The 21,758-nt window shown below is 35.2% G+C and overlaps 2 protein-coding genes across 2 annotated transcripts; both read left to right on the top strand.

Moving 5' to 3' along the window:
* Positions 1-736: 736 nt before the first annotated feature.
* On the top strand, positions 737-9,164 carry LOC125648065 (uncharacterized). The gene is made up of 11 exons (XM_048874985.2): positions 737-823; positions 1,425-1,890; positions 2,484-2,664; positions 3,013-3,114; positions 3,487-3,591; positions 3,776-3,979; positions 4,298-5,094; positions 5,403-5,428; positions 5,615-5,807; positions 5,943-6,071; positions 6,514-9,164. The coding sequence occupies exons 1-6, from the start codon at positions 737-739 to the stop codon at positions 3,909-3,911; spliced, it is 1,077 nt and encodes a 358-aa protein (XP_048730942.2). The 3' UTR covers positions 3,912-3,979; positions 4,298-5,094; positions 5,403-5,428; positions 5,615-5,807; positions 5,943-6,071; positions 6,514-9,164.
* LOC130046463 (uncharacterized) lies at positions 4,675-8,636 on the top strand. The gene is made up of 5 exons (XM_056143920.1): positions 4,675-5,094; positions 5,615-5,807; positions 5,943-6,071; positions 6,448-7,164; positions 8,584-8,636. Exons 1-5 carry the CDS (start codon positions 4,675-4,677, stop codon positions 8,634-8,636), a joined length of 1,512 nt encoding a protein of 503 aa, XP_055999895.1.
* Positions 9,165-21,758: the final 12,594 nt, after the last annotated feature.

The following is a 21,758-nucleotide window of genomic DNA, read 5'->3' as shown; positions in this document are numbered from 1 at the left end:
TGTCCCTGGTTCGACCCCTTGTTTTGAAATGCATGCAGTATAACATTTTATTCCGTGCAGAATATATTCCCACAAAACTTAACATCATTGCAGAAACTTGTTTCCCAGCAAAATCGGGCCGCCGGTCATGTGACCGGGCTGAAAATGAATCAAGTGTGGCGGCACCACCGGCTCCATATCCAAGATGGCTGCCCCCAGCATAACCGCTACGGTTATAGCATACACATGTTTAGAAGAGGTTGACGATGATAACAACAATAACAAGGAAGTGCTCATTGCTGCAACAATGCCGTATGTGTAAGTTTTTTTTAAATAAGACATCTATTGATATCGTTCCATATATTTATTTTGACACAACAATTGGACAACCATACATAAACTACTGTCTGTCCTAGCTTCTCTTGCAACTACAAAGTGGCTTTTCTTGAACTATTTATTTAGCCTTAAGAAAAATAGAAATTGGCAAATGACCTGTAATATTGGATGAGTCGTAACTAAACAACTCACATTCTTTTGTTATTTCATAAATTTTTTCCATTTATCAGGTGTCCCATGCATGTGCATTTCACTGTTTTTATTAAAAATAAAACGTATAAATTACAATCATCTAGGTCGCCTTAAGGCCTTCAGTAACGGACAAACATCCACACCTTGAAGAGCTGTAAGAGGTCCCAAAATAAAATGTGGTTGTATTCAAAAGTAACAATACTTGGCCAGTTAAGGTATTGCATGTATAATGAAACTCGGTGAATTCGGGAGACTTCGGATGACTTCGGCTATTCTCGCGAAGCGACAACTTCCGCCCAGAGTTACTGTTCTTGTGGTAAACAAACATGGACGCGCCTAATCCGAGATTCCTCTGACTCTTAACCCCGCTTTTATATTTGTGACTTCTGCGGGGGAGAGTCAGAGCGGACTCCATATTGAAAAGTGGGAATTCAGCGACACCAGCTGGTGTCGCTGCTTTACCTACCTCTTACAACTTTATTTCGCGGACCCATCTTCCAAGACGCGAGGATTCAGTTATCGGAAGATTATTCTACATATACATCATGATTAATACGATGCTATCGCCGTTTAAACGGCCCTAACACCGACAAATGGAGCATCACTTGAATTAGGTCGCCGCCTCGCCATTTGATTTCTTTGCGCATGACGTCAGCACATGTAAACACAAAATTCCATCGTTTAAACGGCGATAGCATCGTATTAATCATGATGTATTTGTAGAATAATCTTCCGATAACTGAATCCTCGCGTCTTGGAAGATGGGTCCGCGAAATAAAGTTGTAAGAGGTAGGTAAAGCAGCGACACCAGCTGGTGTCGCTGAATTCCCACTTTTCAATATGGAGTCCGCTCTGACTCTCCCCCGCACATGTCAAATATAAAAGCGGGGGTAAGAGTCAGAGGAATCTCGGGTTAGGACGCGCCAAGAAAGCGAGATCTGATCGGACGATTTGTCTCGCGTATACAGAAGAAAAAAACTAATAGGAAACGCAAATCAAGGGTGGAGATCGACCACAATTATGTGTCTGGGCATGTGTGTGACGGGAATCCGTGTAGTGATAATGATTGCCCGCTGTATAACAATTTCAAGCTGGGTAAATATGCGACTAGAGAGGGTTGGAAGGAAGGACGGCGGATTATTGAATTCGGAACGCTAGTTGAGGCTCTAGAATCATGTAGACAGTGCAGATTGGGCCCGCTGTCATTATCTGCGTCCAATATTGTTGGGGAGTTGCAAAAAGGCTTAGGGGGATACCTGTACGTGAAGTGTTTGAACCCAGAATGCGGTGAGGTCAACACAATTCCGTACGGCCAGACACACCGAGAGAAGGCAGGAAAAGCGGGGATGCCGTGTTTCGTTATCAACACTAAGCTTGGTACAGGTAAGTTTATGACTCAACAACTGTAGATATTGCATGCTTACTGTCAACAGGGTTTTAAAATATGGTTAACGCCCCCTCCCCCTTCCCAACACACACGTACTGTGGCACACACACGAAATAATTTCCTACAATAACATTTGAACTGAAAATGTAGTACTGTCTCAAAGAAATGTACAAAGTTATTAATTATTTGAATGCCTATATCAAACGCACATTTGAATATTCTGTCATTATCCCTGTTGAAGTAAAAATACATGTTTACATAATCAATTATTACATGTTACATGTATATGAACATACATATGCAACTGCACGTGTATGAACTATTGGGTTAAAATATATTTTGCTGGTCCCCAGAAGTTTATGTTATGTTATATCGATTATCGTCCATTGGATTATATTGTGATTGACTATCCTAGCCCTAGTATTATATCGTGTCCTACTGACCTAACCCTTGTACTGTTGCATGATATCATTTTAATGTGTGTGTTATGGGAACCGACATAGTAAATTCATGCAAACAATTGAATATAATGCAGGAATACGGTTTTCTATGATCATAATATGAGTATTTAATTTTATCTACTAATCAGGAATGATAGACTCCATCGGTGGCCCAGTCAGGCTAAACAATTTTTTAGCTACTTTGAACATCAAGCCTGTGAACTGTAGAAGTTTGAAAGTCATGGAAAGAAGAGCGGGAGTACATGTTGAGGCTGTAGCTCAACAGTCAACTAGACAGGCAGCTGATGAGTCTTTCAAAATGGAAATGGAGTAAGAATTATAAACCATTTTAAAAAAAATAGATTTCATTTTTTTAAAAACAAACACGCACACAAATTGTAGATTGGGCCGAAAGAGAGAAAAAATGTTACTGCCTTGTGTACAGTCAGGGAATCGATCCCAGGATGATTCTAAAACTATTCTAATCAGGCCATCTTATGTAAATTATCACTTGTCACAGTTGTGTATTGATTTTATGTTATGTTGAATGAAAATACTTACATACATACATACATAAATACATGTATACATACATACATACATTCCTATTCTAAATAGACATAAGTGGTAAGATACATGCAAGTATGATTGTTAGAACGGTTATTCATTTACTTGCAGAGATATTTCACTTGAAGAGAGTAAGGCAGCCTTTGATGATGCAGAGGGAATGATTGGTGATTTAGGAGTTTGTCCTTTTCCAGACGCGCCTATTGAAATCAAGTAATATTTTACAATCATGATAGTCATGACAAAATAGAAAATGGTTTATTTTCAAATACAATACTAGCAACAGTTAAACATTATTTATGATGTGTTTCATTTGACTATTAAATAATTGAAAATTTATTTTACTTCACCCAAATATATGAATCAAATGGAAGAATTTTAAGGCTTATTGTTTTTGTCCTGTCTATCTGTCTCTGTGTGTTATCTAAACTTACTTGGGTAATTTTTTCTCATAAATTATGTATGATGAGGGCTTTCATATTTTATATATGCATAACACATCTTTTTCTGAATATGATTAAAATTATAAGATATTTTTTTTTTGTTTCTGTTCAAAATTTAGTAAATATGAATTTCTCTAAATAGGCAGGAGTTGATACGCTGTGTAACTTTAGACTCTGACGAAGAGAGTCTGCCACGACCATGTACACCACCTTTGCTTGGAGATGCTGATCCAAATACCACAGATAGGTATCTACGTAATTCAGTATGCTCTCTCACACATTTTATCAAGCCTTTATGTACATTGACAAAACTCTACATGAGTTGGTAAAGTAGTAGGTTATGTACCTGTGTAACAGTTGACGTATTGATTAATTAACATCAAAATGAAATGTAATGAAATTGAACAATAACTTGTCCAATTCTGTTTTAGTTTAGCTACCCCTTCTAACTCGCACCAACTTGTGGAGGAAGTCCGTGATGCCTGCTGTAATGCTCCCAAAAAGTGTCTATTAAAGCAGACCCCCAAGGGAAAAAAGAAAAAAACTTCTTCCAACTTTTCCTTGTAAAACAAGGAAAGGGATGTCTGTTGCAGCTGACACAGCGTGGCATAAAAGGGGATTTGACAGTCTAACATGTAAGAATTATTGAAAACTTTGCTGACATCATTCTTAACACTCTGTCTGTCTCACAGTCCAACCGTCTATCATTGGTATATACATTCTAATGGTGATATCTCACTCTCGGGGTCATGTGATACAAGAAATAGGATATTACTAAATTTTCATTTAATTTTCAGCTCTTAAAATTTATTTTTATGAAATTTATTCTTTTTATTACTATTCATTATTAGTTCCCTATCAATGACTAAAGTGTTTCATAAACATATCTTGTTTCCTTTATTTGGTGGGGTTTTATTGTGTACCAATTCTCAAAACATAACGTTTAATTTCAGCGCACACATTTTTCATGAGTAAAGCGAAATATGGCAAGAAAGTTGTAAAATCTGTTGTGCGACACAGGACTTGTGGAATATGTCAATGGTGGAGACGAAATCGATCCATGATGCCGGTTCGAAAACACCGTTGTGTATTTAATCACATTGGTAGTGCTAGATTGATGGAATGCAAAAGTGGTGTTCAAGGTGTTAAAGAACTATCAGAAGAAGGAACACCTGTTGAAGTTATTGAGGGGGATGGTGATAATACCATGTTAGCACATATCAAGACAGATTTAGATATAACATTAAAGAAAAAATTTGACTGAAATCATGTGGTGAAAAACATTACGAAGAAGTTGTTTGCTGTCAAGAAACTGAGTAAAAGTGTGATCATGCATTTACAGAAATGTTTCAAATATGCATTTGCTAAAAATCAGGGAGATGCGAAAGGACTGGAGGAGAATTTACGGGCAATAGTTCCTCACCAGTTTGGTGACCATAGTTTGTGTGACTCGAAATTCTGTGGATTTAAGCGAAGTCCTGATCAGGCATACAGCCATAAGAGTTTACCATACAAAACAGCTCTAAAGGATGACGAGATGAGATTTAAACTTGATGAGATTTTCTCGACAGTCATCGCCAATTCGGAACAGTTTGCTGAATTAGGTTCAAGTCAACAATGCGAGCATGCGAATCGAGAGGTCACTCTTAGAGTTCCAAAGTCCCTACATTATGGGAATTCAGAGGCTCTTGATTTCAGAGTAGCTGCAACAACAGCTTTCATAAACGAGGGAAGAGAGTATATCACAAAGGTAACTATATGTTCAATCTTTTGTGTTGGACCATAATTATAGTCAAGTCCTCTGCTTTCTGTTCCTCCACAAAAAGTCAATTACTATTGGTCAGGAAAAAAATGCTTCAAAAATTGAGGCCATAAAATGGTAGTGCAAAAAGCATTTTTTTGTAAGTATGGCTAGGAAATCAGAAACAGGACTATGATTTTTCTTGTCTTACATAATTTAATTTTTCATTATTTTGTTGATGTTTGAGTTTTGTTATATTTTCTTTCATTACTGTGAAAGCATGTTGTTCATGAGTTTTGTTTTATTCTTGTTTTTAGCATTTTGAGACATCTTGGGAAATCATGTAAGTACACTTATTCAAATTTATTTTTTATCTCTTTAGCATGTTTGTAATTATAGATACAAATATTTCAGCAAAATTTTATTGCACCCAAGTCATAATGTAGATAAAACAACTGCATTATTTTATACTTATGTTTAATTTGTTATAGTATATCTTGTGTTTATTTGTACACATGTATAATTGAAGGTCAACCAAGATGCAGGAATTTCACCAGGGAAATTCACCAAAGCTTATGCTGATGATCAGATGAAGCGCCGCAAGCACTCACAAGAAAAGTCAAAGCTGTCCTCTACAAAGCGACGACGCTTGATCCTGAAACAGGAACGTGTCATAACACAAGGAGCAAATGAAGTATTAGAGGGTGCATCATATCAGTCTGGTATATTTAGTCACAAATTACTTTTCAATTCATTTTTTGACATTTTTATATACAATGGATGAATGCCATTGGTTGAAATTTTCTGTGCAATCATGCTTGTCAGACAATATCAAAATAATCCCTTTTTTCTTTTAGATATAGCACTTGATTCAAATCTAGATGTGGAACAGTTGCCAGAGGCAGTGCCCAGTGGGAATTTTAAAGCTGTTTCAATCCCTGAGAATTCTACATTTGTCGCATTTGATTTGGAGACGACTGATCTAGGTTTGTTTGTTTGTTTGATTGTTTATAGCCGCCTGAGCAATTTTTCATCTATCTGGCGGCTGTCACCATTACCGGTGACAGGGCTGCAAATTTAGACCTATGCTTAGCACTTATGGCTTAGCAGTGAGGGTTCTATTACGTGCCGCACCTGCTGCGACACGGAACCTCGGTTTATGTGGTCTCATCCGAGGACCGGTCCCCACATCCCACACCGGGATTCAAACCCATGACATAAGGATCTGATCTTACGCTGTCACTCTAACCGCTGCGCCACACAGGGAAAAAAATAGTGCATTTTCTCTTGTATACAAGTTTGTTTTTCAAAATAAGAAATAATTCAGAGGATCAATTATTGCAAACCTAAATTTCTTTGCAGTTTGTGAGTTCATCTTGTTATTCGAGTTTGTCGTCAAAATAGCAATTTCATTTTTTGGGATTACAGTTCGAGGAGGAAGGATGCCTCATATTACCCAGATTGCTGCCAAGACCATTGGAACCAATGACAGCTTTTCTGCTTACGTCATTCCAAAAATGCCTATATCATCTGCAGCCCAAGATATCACAGGGATTGTGTACAACAACAGTGGCACAATGACTGTTCGTGGAAAACATGTGGAACCAAAGACCTTGAGTTCTGCTGTTACCAAGTTATGCGATTGGCTAGCCCAGTATCCGCATGTGTTTCTAGTTGCCCACAATGGAAAGACGTTTGATTACCCTGTGTTCCTGTCTGCATTGAGCAGTATCGGTAGTGTGGGCAGATTCATGGATTGTGTAATAGGACTCATCGATAGCTTGGCCGTCTTCAAGAAAAAATACCCCCGTTTATCATCTTACAAACAGGAAGAACTTGCTAAATCCCTTTTGAATGCTACGTATGGAGCACATGATGCTGAAGAGGATGTGAATATACTTGTGGACCTTGTTTCACACTCAAAGATGACCGAAAAGGAACTTTCTACTTTCAGTTTTCCACCAAGCGCAGTTTGCAACCAGCTAAAGTACAACAAGATGAAAGCATCCAACTTGCCTTCACTACATCCTCTTATTGGAAAAGGAGTTTTCAGGATCACTATAGCTGAAAAAATTGCAGGTTCAGGACTTAATATCTCTCATCTCAGAAAATGTTTTCAACGAGATGGGGAAGATGGGCTTTATAATACGTTTGTTTGTAAAAACAGTGATGGACAGCCCCGTGTTACAAATACAAAAAAAAACACTAGAGGAAGTGATTCCCAAACTTGTTCAAGCTTTAAAGTGATTCTTAAAATTATGTATTTGTAGATTTGTTTAATAGTTGAACATGCCTCTTGGGAATTATTTCATGAATTAGATACTATGACACTTCAGAAATATTTATTTTTGCTCACACATCAAATTATCTAATTCACACAGAGAGTTGTGTCAAAGTCAATGTTCATACCAATTTTGATATGCATGTAGTTAATTTGAGATGTTTTTGCTGAGCTTGTATAATTCATGCAATATCAAGAATCATGATTATAATTTCATCATATGTTATTATATTTATTATTATGTAATTATTATTTAATTGGTTGCAAATTGCACTCGGAGATAAGCTGAAAGTAGAGAGTTCTTTTCCGGTCATGTCAGGGTCAATCTTTGAAATAAAACTGCATGTACAGTATTTATTTATGGAATGCAAATATATTCATATTTACATGTGTAAACTACACAACTTGGTTATACAAGATGTTTTCTGCATTGAAGAAATCCATGAGATATTTTTTTTGGCCGTGGCTCCTGCAAAATTAATTCAAGGCCATTTTAATTGATAGATACAATTATGTGTTTTTTTTAAAGATTAATTACAGGGTTAAGGAAATATTAACATTATTGAACTATATCATCTCTATGTGGTTAAGACTTTAAAACCATAAATTTTACATAATTTTTTTTATTTTTTATTAAATCAAAAGCTCTAAATTGGCACCGTTATGTGATGAAGGTCAATTTAAATTTGTCAAGGTCATTGCTTTGAAGGAAACATTAGCCACAAGAAATTGCAATTAATCAATTATTAAGTTTAATTCATAAATATGTGTTAGGTTTTAGTTAAAAATGAGCAAAAATACATTTTTTTATGCTTTTAGTAATGTCTGCAGAGGAAAAAAATAAGGGGGTAGGCTTATGGAAAACTGAATTTCTCTCTTTTCTGTGGATAAATTTTTCATTTTCTTACTTTTTTATCAAGTACAAATACTCATTGAATTTTTATACTCATTTAATTTGGTTTCCTTCAGTTAACAAAGATTTTTAAGGAAAAAAATATGACATGGCATTTTCAATCTGTATATGCTTTTTCTCGGTAGTATATCAATTTCAACCATTTTTACAGGATTTACTCTATTGTTTCAGTAAAATTGATGTATCAATTCAGTCTTTTATGGTTTCTAAGCTTTATCACAGTCACATTGATGTCTTTTTTCATTTTTAATTCTCATAATATAGATTTTTTAAATGTACCATTTGCTTCTTTTCGTCTTTTAAGCCGCTGATCTATCATTTGATATATCTCAAATTCCTGTGGATGAAAACTCATGAAACTTTCACAATTTATGTACTTTGATATGTCATTTATGAAAAGAAACTTGATTTTTGAATCCTGCATACAGCTCATTATGCATGTAATACCTTCTCGTGTTTTCAAAGTATACAGAATTATATGCATTTTGTCTTCCTTATGCTTATAGAAATTAATTGTAATAGTTCGTTCGCTGAAGTATTGCGATAATTTGCCACAATACGGACTTAAATCTAAGCCCCGATTTCAAAAAGCCTAGTTAATTAGATAGATAGTCACGTGGTACAGTGACGTCATATGCGACCTTCGTCGATCAACTTGTAAAAGTAGTGTTAGATATTTTTAAAAACTCGGGTTTTAGGGGCCTAATTTATTTACCATGGATAACATTTATTTCGATGTCGACAAATTCCCCGAGTCTTATATCTTTTAGCCACCAGTGCATACAAATAGCGACCCAAATGTAGCGAGAAAAGCGAGTATGAAATCTGCATAAATTTGCGAGTAAATAATGTTTACCTGGGATCACTGTCTAAACACAATTTGGTAATGCCATTTCTGTTGTTTTTCTAAAATAAACAGTGCAATTATTATTAAATTTATTTTTGGAGAAGTTAGATAGGCCTAAATTATGATACGCAGTGTTTTCAATAAGAGCCGGCAACCGGCAAAATTAACCGCCTGTAGAAGAAATTTTGCCGGCTGATATTTCAGTCTTCGAGATTTCTGCCGACATCGTAAGCTGTAAACATTCTTGGTTATGCCTGTGTCACATTACTAGCGGGTACCGGGCGAGGTATAGGTATCGGTGGGGGACCTGTCAAGATCTAACACCGTAGGGACACATTTCCAAGTCTGCCGGGTGATTAGCTCTCCTCATATACCGCCCGCACCTCGGGCGGGACAAGGAAGGCAGCCGTATGTTTACCGGGCGGGGAGCGTATGGAATGATGGTGTTGGTGGCCGCCCGATATCCGTAAGGTTATCGGTAGGTAACCGGGAGGGGTACGTCCGGTACCCATACGGACATCGTACGGACTAGGTACCCCCGTGCGGTCACCGCTCGGACACCTGAGGGGTATCGGATGAAGCCCGGACGATGTCCGTTCTGAGAACATCCGGGTATCGTTCGGTGACCTTTGCCTTTTCATGCGTGTTAAGTGCAATTAAGGCAATTGCAAACTGGTGTATATATATCCATCGTCATCGTCATCATCTCCAACATCATCATCGACGCTGTTGCCATCAACATCGACATGGCCAATCCTCCGAGGCATCTGAGACTGCCGTTCCTACGTCTACAACTCGCTGAAGCACGTGAGCGTTATCTTACGATGGGGTTGACATCGCCAGGATTTAACTCCGCGCTAAAAGCTGCCGGTGGGGTATACGGGCCCTGAATGGCGTGTTCTCACCGCATGGTCCCCGGCCGGACACTTTTCAGATTTTGGCATTCTCAGGCCGCTCAGAACCCGCTACCTAGTCGGATACCTAATCGCAGTGTAATGTGACACAGGTATTAAGTATAAATAAATATATCGAAATCCGTATCGTTTATGCGTTTGAAAAATACGGCGTCAATAGAATTATATCAATGACCCAGATTAACGTGATTATCAACTGGTCCCCATGCAGTTCGGAGCTCCTCGAGTGGCTCATACCTCGCACACTATTCCGTATTCGTATAGAGCGAAATGGTGTCAGCCGAGGATTGCCGATTGGGTCCATGTGGTAGACGAAATCTTCGAGGTCTACAGTCATGCCAAAAAGGAAAATCGAAGATTTTTTTCAACCAACCTCAAAACGAGGTAAAGATTAAATAACAAAAACAGTATATCTATATATTTTTAGACCGGTATATTTTTTCTGTCATATAAGTTCGTGATTCAAAGACATTCTTACAAGCTACCAGAATTTCCTCATCAAATTTAATGTTAAATCTATATTTCTCGTGAATTATAAAATAATTCAAAGTACAGTCATTAATTTTCTTGAGAAGCAGGTAAGCATGCAGTACTACTTTGTGTATGTTTTCCACATTATAACTTTTACAAAATGTATGTGATGGGGAGTAAATCTGTATTACATGTATATTTAACATGAAATTTTTGCAGGGTTGTCTATTTTTTGTCAAAATTATATATATATGGCTGTCAGAATTTAGGAATAGGTTGGCTGGAGTAAAAAGGGGATATCAAAACAGCAATTTAAGTTCAGTTACAAGTGGTAGGAATTTCATGTAACATGTACTTTTTGATAGCATGAGAAGCAAGAAAAAAGCTTCAAAAATGCTTATTTTCGTTTTCGGCCAGGGGGGCTTCGCCCCCCTGGGCCCCCTACCAGGGCTCTGCCCTGGACCCGCTGGGGGCCTGAGGCGGCCCCCAGACCCCTCGCCGAGCTTGGGTTTCCTGCTATAACATTTTTTCCCCCTTCTATTCAAAATCTTATTGAAAACACTGATACGATTATGACAACTAGGCCTACTGTCACGGGTGCATTTCGAAAAATAATAATAATAATGATCAAACTTATTGTGAAAATCACAATACTTTTAAATTATTTTATTAAAACAATTTTATTAGGCCTAATCATTATTTTTTGTTATCAACACGTTGTTACTTAGGAAGTGGGAGCGCGGCGTGCTGTTGTTGTAAACACGTATGCGTTCCTTAAAAAAAAAAATGAAAGCATTATAATTCAATTCAAAGTCGGGAAATATTATATTTTATTATTTATAATTGAAAGTTCAATTATCTTTTATCTTAAAATTTCTTTTTTAAAACTACCAGTTGGTAGACACTGCTAGCAAAGTTCTGCCTATATGTTGTTACAAGGTGAAGGTCAGTTGGTGCGAGTGTGTATTGAATTCGAGAGCAGAACGGAAAGCATATGCCGTAGGCCTATATGTAACAGTGTGTAGCTTCGATAGAACCATTTTCTCGCAGTTTATCTACGTCTTTGTCCAAGTGCTTGTTTGAAAAAGTACAGGGACAAATTCTACTGGGGGGTTTTATGGCAACGTCGTTGTGCCGACAAAAAATATTCACGTCTTGTCCCTCATACCTTCCTTCGAAAATTGGAAAAAAACACAGTCCAAATCCTCTCTACTGACAGCAAGTACACCCTTAAACGGCACAAAACACCCTAATGCAGTGTTATTTACAAGCTGTTAATGTGATAATTGTTTGTTTGTCAATTAAATCTAATCTGTTTATGAAATGGCTATCAACTGTTTTCAAATATTCTCGCTCGAGGTCACATATGACGTCACAGACAATGGCGCGTAAAATATCGAAGAAAATATGCATATCGCAAGATTTGAATTTCATCGCTTTCAAACTCGAAAACTACGCAAACTGTTTCATTTAAAACGCATGTAAAGTAGTTTTAGGCATGAAATGAATTAATTTTGCTGAAAAAATTAAAAAGTTGAAAAACATGCGATGTGTTACACAATGTAAACAAGTAACAGTAAAACATAAAACAACATCCACCAGACTGCAGCTTCCTGGATTTGGTCAGGCACATAAAGTATGTGGCGGGGTTAAACATGTTTGTGAGCGCTCAACCATAACATGACCTCGGACACTGGTGTGACAAAACATCTTTGTAATCTACTGTTTTGAGTAAAACAGCAGATTATGCTTGGCATTTCTGATACTTTGCACGAATATGTGCTCATTTTCTTTTTGTAGAAAAAAATGTAAATATGTTGAACTTAGTAATTTTCCCCCTCATATTCTGTTTTTAGGATAACCAGTTGTTTGCAGAATTATTTAAGACTTGCGGGTTGAATTCAAATAAATAATCAGACTAGGATTGTGCAGTTTATTTGCTTGAAACTGTATCTCGGATTCATTGGTTATTAACTTATAAATTTATATTCACCGATGCAGAAGAGTTCACCATAGGACTAAAACCTTCTTTGAATCAACCATTCCTAGGTATCTTCCAGATACCTTTAGACGTTTCTTTAGAATTTCCAGGCATACATTTGAAATTATATATGGTCATCTTGCAGCTTGCAGAGAACTACAACCAAGACAGTTTCCTGGCGGAAGACCAGAAATTTCATTTGAGAAGGCAATTTTGATGGTCTTAAGATACTTTGCTTCTCAAGAAACTATATTGGAAATAAGCGATAGGTTTGATGTTACAGAATTCACATTCCTCAAATATAAATCTCTGATAATTGAAGCCATCAACAGAACTCTGTTACAGAAATTTATAACATGGCCAGATGCAAATGACTATGGTGACATTTCATCTAAATTCAGTGATATAAAGGCAACTCCATTTCCAGGCATAATAGGTGCCATTGATGGCACTCACGTAAGGATTGATCCTCCTAAGGATAATCCTAATGCATACTATAATCGAAAAAAATTCCATTCCATAATTTTGCAAGGTGTGTGCAAACATGACTTAACATTTATAAACATAAACATTGGCTGGCCTAGAAGGGTACATGATGCTAAAGTATTTCGAAATTCAACCATTTTGGAAATTGGAAATACGAAATGCCAACAATTACATGGACATTATCACATTTTAGGGGACTGTGCCTATCCTCTGAAGCGTTGGTTACTTACGCCTTATCGGGACACAGGTCACTTGACAAGAAATGAAACAAACTTCAACAAAAATCTCTCTGCAAGACGACCGGTAATTGAGAGATCATTTGGACTTGTGAAGGGACGCTTTCGCAGACTAAAATATATATGTATGAGAGATGTTAAAGAAATTTGTAATGTCATCTCAACAGCCTTTGTTTTACATAACGTCTGTATTTTTCGCGGGGAGGAATTGGAGGAGTTTATGGAAGCAGATGAGGATGTGAACCAAGACAATATTCAACCACTACATTTCGTGAAAACAATGCAGAAGGTGTTATGAAGAGAATTAACCTGACAAACCAGCTTGCTCGCTAAATCTTACATGGATCAATAAAGAAATTGAATTAAATTCTCTTGAGTTTATCATAACCAAAATTAACATGAATTATAAAAATCTTCCAAGATTTTAACTTCAAAATAAAAATATAAATGTAAAAAAACATGTAATCACAATACAAAAAGAAGACAATCTTTTTATGATTTAAAAATACAACAAAACATAACCTATAATATAACAGCATCAGAAAAAATGATATCATTAGATCGGTAAAGTTGGTTACTAGTAACCAGCTACTAGTAACTAGCTACTAGTAACTGGCTACTTAAAAAGAGAAAAGTTGGCTACTAGTAGCCAGCTACTTGAACCAGGAAAAGTTAGCTACTAGTAGCCAGTTACTAGTAGCCAGCTACTAAAAGTATGAAAAGTTAGCTACTCGTAGCCAGCTACTACAAAATATAAAAGTTATAATTACTGATAGCTCGCTACCAGGTAAAAGTTAATGAGTTTGAAAATTATTATCTATCAGATTTATTTCTAAAGAGGACGAGGAGTCGTATGAAATTTCATGCTCAATTATCCCCAATTACATAACATTGCAATGCAAAATATGAATAAACTTTTTCAACTGAGTGTTTACTTTAAAAGTGATACGGATTGAATTCAGACCTTCAATCATTTGATATACCATCCATTTTGAGATATCTGCTACTTTTACAATTTGATTCGAGTTACCCTGAAATTTCAACATAAGTGTGAATACCGTAAGAAACTTTATGTTTGACTTTATGTTTGTATTAGATATCTGACGAATTTACGACTATACATATGGCAAGAAGTGATAGATGGTGTTTTGGTACTCCACGAATTTTCAGATATCGCTCTTTAGGAAATCAGTTACTTATACATTTTGATTATCGGTACAATGAAATTTCAAGATCCGTGTGAATACCTTAAGGAACTCCGTGTTTATATCATAAATTTAACTAACTTACAACGATACGTATGGCAAGTAGTGATATTGGGTATCGTGATATGTCATCAATTTTCAGATATCACGCTTAAGGAAGTCAGCTACATATACCTTTTGATGGCAGGTAAACTGAAATTTCAAGTTTTTCGCAAATATCTTAAGGAACTCTGAGTTTGTATTAGATATCTGACGAATTTACAATTATCAAAGTGAAGAAGAGTGATATTAGGTATCTTGACATGCCATAAATTTCCAGATATCACGCTTAAGGAAGTCAGCTACTTATACCTTTTGATTCCTGGTATCCTGAAATTTCACGTTTTTCATAAATATCTTAAAGAACCCTGTGCTTGTATTAGATATCTGACGAGTTTACAACTATCCATGTGAAGTGGAGTGGTACTAGGTATCTTGATATGCCATTAATTTTGAGATACCACGCTTAAGGAAGTCAACTAGTTATACCTTTTGATTGCAGGTAACCTGAAAATTAAAGTTTTTAGAAAATATATTAAGGAACTCCGTCTTTGTTTGAAATATCTGATTAATTTACCAATGCACATATGACAAAATCTGATACTAGGTATCTTGATATGCCATCATTTTTCAGATATCACGCTTAAGGAAGTCAGCTACATATACCTTTTGATGGCAGGTAAACTGAAATTTCAAGTTTTTCGCAAATATCTTAAGGAACTCTGTATTTGTATTAGATATCTGACTAATTTACAACTACCCACGTGAAGTGGTGTGATATTAGATATCTTGATATGCCAACAATTTTCGGATATCATACTTAACGAAGTCAGCTACTTATACCTTTTGATTCCTGGTAACCTGAAATTTCAAGTTTTCCGTAGATATCTTAAAGAACGCCTTGTTTGTATTAGATATCTGACTAATTTACAACTATCCATGTTAAGTGGAAGGGTATTAGATATCTTGATATGCCATCAATTTTGAGATATCACCCTTAAGGAAGTCAGCTACTTATACCTTTTGATTGCAGGTAACATGAAATTTCAAGTTTTCTATCAATATTTTAAGGAACTCTGAGTTTGTATTAGATATCTGACGAATTTACAATTATCAAAGTGAAGAAGAATGATATTAGGTATCTTGACATGCCATAAATTTCCAGATATCACGCTTAAGGAAGTCAGCTACTTATACCTTTTGATTCCTGGTAACCTGAAATTTCACGTTTTTCATAAATATCTTAAAGAACTCTGTGTTTGTTTTAGATATCTGACGAGTTTACAACTATCCATGTGAAGTGGAGTGATATTTAGTATCTTAATATGCCATCAAATTTTAGATATCACGCTTAAGGAAGTCAGCTACTTATACCTTTTGATTGCAGGTAAACTCAAATTTAAAGTTGTTAGAAGATAGTTTAAGGAGCTCCTTGTTTGTTTTAGATATCTGATTAATTTACCAATGCACACATGACAAGATGTGATATTAGGTATCTTGATATGCCATCAATTTTCAGATATCAGGTTTAACGAAGTCAGCTACTTATACCTTTTGACTCTAGGTAGCCTGAAATTTCAAGTTTTTCATAAATATCTTAAAGAACTCTGTGCTTGTATTAGATATCTGACTAGTTTACAACTATCCATGTGAAGTGGAGTGGTACTAGGTATCTTGATATGCCATCATTTTTCAGATATCACTCTTAAGGAAGTCAGCTACATATACCTTTTGATGGCAGGTAAACTGAAATTTCAAGTTTTTCGCAAATATCTTAAGGAACTCTGTATTTGTATTAGATATCTGACTAATTTACAACTACCAACGTGAAGTGGTGTGATATTAGATATCTTGATATTCCAACAATTTTCGGATATCATACTTAACGAAGTCAGCTACTTATACCTTTTGATTCCAGGTAACCTGAAATTTCGAGTTTTCCGTAGATATCTTAAAGAACGCCTTGTTTGTATTAGATATCTGACTAATTTACAACTATCCATGTGAAGTGGAATGGTATTAGGTATCTTGATATGCCATCAATTTTCAGATATCACCCTTAAGGAAGTCAGCTACTTATACCTTTTGATTGCAGGTAACATGAAATTTCAAGTTTTCTACCAATATTTTAAGAAACTCTGAGTTTGTATTAGATATCTGACGAATTTACAATTATCAAAGTGAAGAAGAGTGATATTAGGTATCTTGACATGCCATAAATTTCCAGATATCACGCTTAAGGAAGTCAGCTACTTATACCTTTTGATTCCTGGTATCCTGAAATTTCACGTTTTTCATAAATATTTTAAAGAACCCTGTGCTTGTATTAGATATCTGACGAGTTTACAACTATCCATGTGAAGTGGAGTGGTACTAGGTATCTTGATATGCCATAAATTTCTAGATATCACGCTTAAGGAAGTCAGCTACTTATACCTTTTGATTCCTGGTAACCTGAAATTTCAAGTTTTTCATAAATATCTTAAAGAACTCCTTGTTTGTATTAGATATCTGACAAATTTACAACTATCCATGTAAAGTGGAATGGTATTAGATATCTTGATATGCCATCAATTTTCAGATATCACCCTTAAGGAAGTCAGCTACTTATACCTTTTGATTACAGGTAACCTGAAATTTCAAGTTTTCAACAATAATTTAAGGAACTCTGAGTTTGTATTAGATATCTGACTAATTTACAACTATCTATATGAAGTGGAGTGGTATTAGGTATCTTGATATGCCATCAATTTTCAAATATCACCCTTGAGGAAGTTAGCTACTTATACTTTTTGATTCTAAGTAACCTGAAATTTGAAGTTTTCCGTAAATATCTTGAGGATCTCTTCGTTTGTATTAGATATCTGACTATCTTACAACCACCCACGTGAAGAAGAGTGATATTAGGTATCTTGATACCTATTATCATACCTCTTCACGTGGATAGTAGTTTACAGTCAGATATCTAACAGTTCCTTAAGCTATATACAAAACACTTTAAATTTCAAGATGTCTGGAATCAAAAGGTATAAGTAGCTGACTTCGTCGAACGTGATATCTCAAAATTGATTGCATATCAAGACAGTTCATATAAAGCTCTGTAATATCGGCAAAGATAAATTAATCAAGTATCTAACATATCTATTTGACAATTGATGGCATTTCAAGATACCCAATACCACTCCTCTTCAGGTTGAAAGTAGATAATTAGTCTGATATCTAATACAAACACACAGTTCCTTAAAAGATATCTACAAAACGTTTGAAATTTCAGGTAACCAGGAATCAAAAGGTCTAAGTAGCTAACTTCCTTAAGCGTGATATCTGAAAATTGATATCATAATAAGATACTTAATATCACTCCTTGTCATATGTGAGATGGTAAATTAGTGATATATCTAATACAAACGCAGAGTTCCTTAAGATATGTACGGAAAACTTGAAATTTCAGTCTACCTAGAATCAAATGGTATAAGTAGCTGACTTCCTTAAACGTGATATTAGAAAATTGATGGCATATCAAAATACCTAATATCACATCTTGTCATGTGTGCATTGGTAAATTAATCAAATATCTAAAACAAACACGGAGCTCCTTAAAATATTTTCTAAAAACTTGAAATTTCAGGTTACCTGCAATCAAAATGTACAAGTAGCTGACTTCATTAAGCGTGATATCTCAAAATTGTTGGCATATGAAGATACCTAATATCACACCTCTTCACGTGTATAGTTGTAAATTAGTCAGATATCTAATACAAATACAGAGTTCTTTAAGATATTTATGAAAAACTTGAAATTTGAGTTTACCTGCAATCAAAAGGTATAAGTAGCTGACTTCCTTAAGCGTGATATCTAAAAATTGATGGTATATCAAGACACCTAATATCAGTCTTCTTCACGTGGTTAATTGTAAATTAGTCAGATTTCTAGTACAAACACAGAGTTCCTTGAGAAATTTATGAAAAACTTGAAATTTCAGGTTACCTGCAATCAAAAGGTATAAGTAGCCCACTTCCTTAAGGGTGATATCTGAAAATTGATGGCATATCAAGATACCTAGTACCACTCCACTTCACATGGATAGTTGTAAACTAGTCAGATATCTAATACAAGCACAGAGTTCTTTAAGATATTTATGAAAAACTTGAAATTTCAGGATACCAGGAATCAAAAGGTATAAGTAGCTGACTTCCTTAAGGGTGATATCTGAAAATTGATGGCATATCAAGATATCTAATATCCTTCCACTTCACATGGATAGTTGTAAATTTGTCAGATATCTAATACAAACAAGGAGTTCTTTAAGATATTTATGAAAAACTTGAAATTTCAGGTTACCAGGAATCAAAAGGTATAAGTAGCTGACTTCCTTAAGCGTGATATCTAGAAATTGATGGCATATCAAGATACCTAGTACCACTCCACTTCACATGGACAGTTGTAAACTAGTCAGATATCTAAAACAAACACAGAGTTCTTTAAGATATTTATCAAAAACGTGAAATTTCAGGATACCAGGAATCAAAAGGTATAAGTAGCTGACTTCCTTAAGCGTGATATCTGGAAATTTATGGCATGTCAAGATACCTAATATCATTCTTCTTCACTTTGATAATTGTAAATTCGTCAGATATCTAATACAAACTCAGAGTTCCTTAAAATATTGATAGAAAACTTGAAATTTCATGTTACCTGCAATCAAAAGGTATAAGTAGCTGACTTCCTTAAGAGTGATATCTGAAAATTGTTGGCATATCAAGATACCTAATACCATTCCACTTCACATGGATAGTTGTAAATTAGTCAGATATCTAATACAAACAAGGCGTTCTTTAAGATATCTACGGAAAACTTGAAATTTCAGGTTACCAGGAATCAAAAGGTATAAGTAGCTGACTTCGTTAAGTATGATATCCGAAAATTGTTGGCATATCAAGATATCTAATATCACACCACTTCACGTGGGTAGTTGTAAATTAGTCAGATATCTAATACAAATACAGAGTTCCTTAAGATATTTGCGAAAAACTTGAAATTTCAGTTTACCTGCCATCAAAAGGTATATGTAGCTGACTTCCTTAAGAGTGATATCTGAAAAATGATGGCATATCAAGATACCTAGTATCAGATTTTGTCATATGTGCATTGGTAAATTAATCAGATATTTCAAACAAAGACGGAGTTCCTTAATATATTTTCTAAAGACTTTAATTTTCAGGTTACCTGCAATCAAAAGGTATAACTAGTTGACTTCCTTAAGCGTGGTATCTCAAAATTAATGGCATATCAAGATACCTAGTACCACTCCACTTCACATGGATAGTTGTAAACTCGTCAGATATCTAATACAAGCACAGGGTTCTTTAAGATATTTATGAAAAACGTGAAATTTCAGGATACCAGGAATCAAAAGGTATAAGTAGCTGACTTCCTTAAGCGTGATATCTGGAAATTTATGGCATGCCAAGATACCTAATATCACTCTTCTTCACTTTGATAATTGTAAATTCGTCAGATATCTAATACAAACTCAGAGTTCCTTAAAATATTGGTAGAAAACTTGAAATTTCATGTTACCTGCCATCAAAAGGTATAAGTAGCTGACTTCCTTAAGGGTGATATCTGAAAATTGATGGCATATCAAGATACCTAATACCACTCCACTTCATATAGATAGTTGTAAATTAGTCAGATATCTAATACAAGCACAGGGTTCTTTAAGATATTTATGAAAAACTTGAAATTTCAGGATACCAGGAATCAAAAGGTATAAGTAGCTGACTTCCTTAAGGGTGATATCTGAAAATTGATGGCATATCAAGATATCTAATATCCTTCCACTTCACATGGATAGTTGTAAATTTGTCAGATATCTAATACAAACAAGGAGTTCTTTAAGATATTTATGAAAAACTTGAAATTTCAGGTTACCAGGAATCAAAAGGTATAAGTAGCTGACTTCCTTAAGCGTGATATCTAGAAATTGATGGCATATCAAGATACCTAGTACCACTCCACTTCACATGGACAGTTGTAAACTAGTCAGATATCTAAAACAAACACAGAGTTCTTTAAGATATTTATCAAAAACGTGAAATTTCAGGATACCAGGAATCAAAAGGTATAAGTAGCTGACTTCCTTAAGCGTGATATCTGGAAATTTATGGCATGTCAAGATACCTAATATCATTCTTCTTCACTTTGATAATTGTAAATTCGTCAGATATCTAATACAAACTCAGAGTTCCTTAAAATATTGATAGAAAACTTGAAATTTCATGTTACCTGCAATCAAAAGGTATAAGTAGCTGACTTCCTTAAGAGTGATATCTGAAAATTGATGGCATATCAAGATACCTAATACCATTCCACTTCACATGGATAGTTGTAAATTAGTCAGATATCTAATACAAACAAGGCGTTCTTTAAGATATCTACGGAAAACTTGAAATTTCAGGTTACCAGGAATCAAAAGGTATAAGTAGCTGACTTCGTTAAGTATGATATCCGAAAATTGTTGGCATATCAAGATATCTAATATCACACCACTTCACGTGGGTAGTTGTAAATTAGTCAGATATCTAATACAAATACAGAGTTCCTTAAGATATTTGCGAAAAACTTGAAATTTCAGTTTACCTGCCATCAAAAGGTATATGTAGCTGACTTCCTTAAGAGTGATATCTGAAAAATGATGGCATATCAAGATACCTAGTATCAGATTTTGTCATATGTGCATTGGTAAATTAATCAGATATTTCAAACAAAGACGGAGTTCCTTAATATATTTTCTAAAGACTTTAATTTTCAGGTTACCTGCAATCAAAAGGTATAACTAGTTGACTTCCTTAAGCGTGGTATCTCAAAATTAATGGCATATCAAGATACCTAGTACCACTCCACTTCACATGGATAGTTGTAAACTCGTCAGATATCTAATACAAGCACAGGGTTCTTTAAGATATTTATGAAAAACGTGAAATTTCAGGATACCAGGAATCAAAAGGTATAAGTAGCTGACTTCCTTAAGCGTGATATCTGGAAATTTATGGCATGTCAAGATACCTAATATCACTCTTCTTCACTTTGATAATTGTAAATTCGTCAGATATCTAATACAAACTCAGAGTTCCTTAAGATATTTGCGAAAAACTTGAAATTTCAGTTTACCTGCCATCAAAAGGTATAAGTAGCTGACTTCCTTAAGCGTGATATCTGAAAATTGATGACATATCACGATACCCAATATCACTACTTGCCATACGTATCGTTGTAAGTTAGTTAAATTTATGATATA

The sequence above is a fragment of the Ostrea edulis genome, chromosome 1 (assembly GCF_947568905.1).
Source record: "Ostrea edulis chromosome 1, xbOstEdul1.1, whole genome shotgun sequence".
NCBI classification, from domain to species: Eukaryota; Metazoa; Mollusca; class Bivalvia; order Ostreida; family Ostreidae; genus Ostrea; species Ostrea edulis.
Note: the sequence above shows the minus strand (reverse complement) of the source record. Positions and strands in the feature narration are given on the sequence as shown.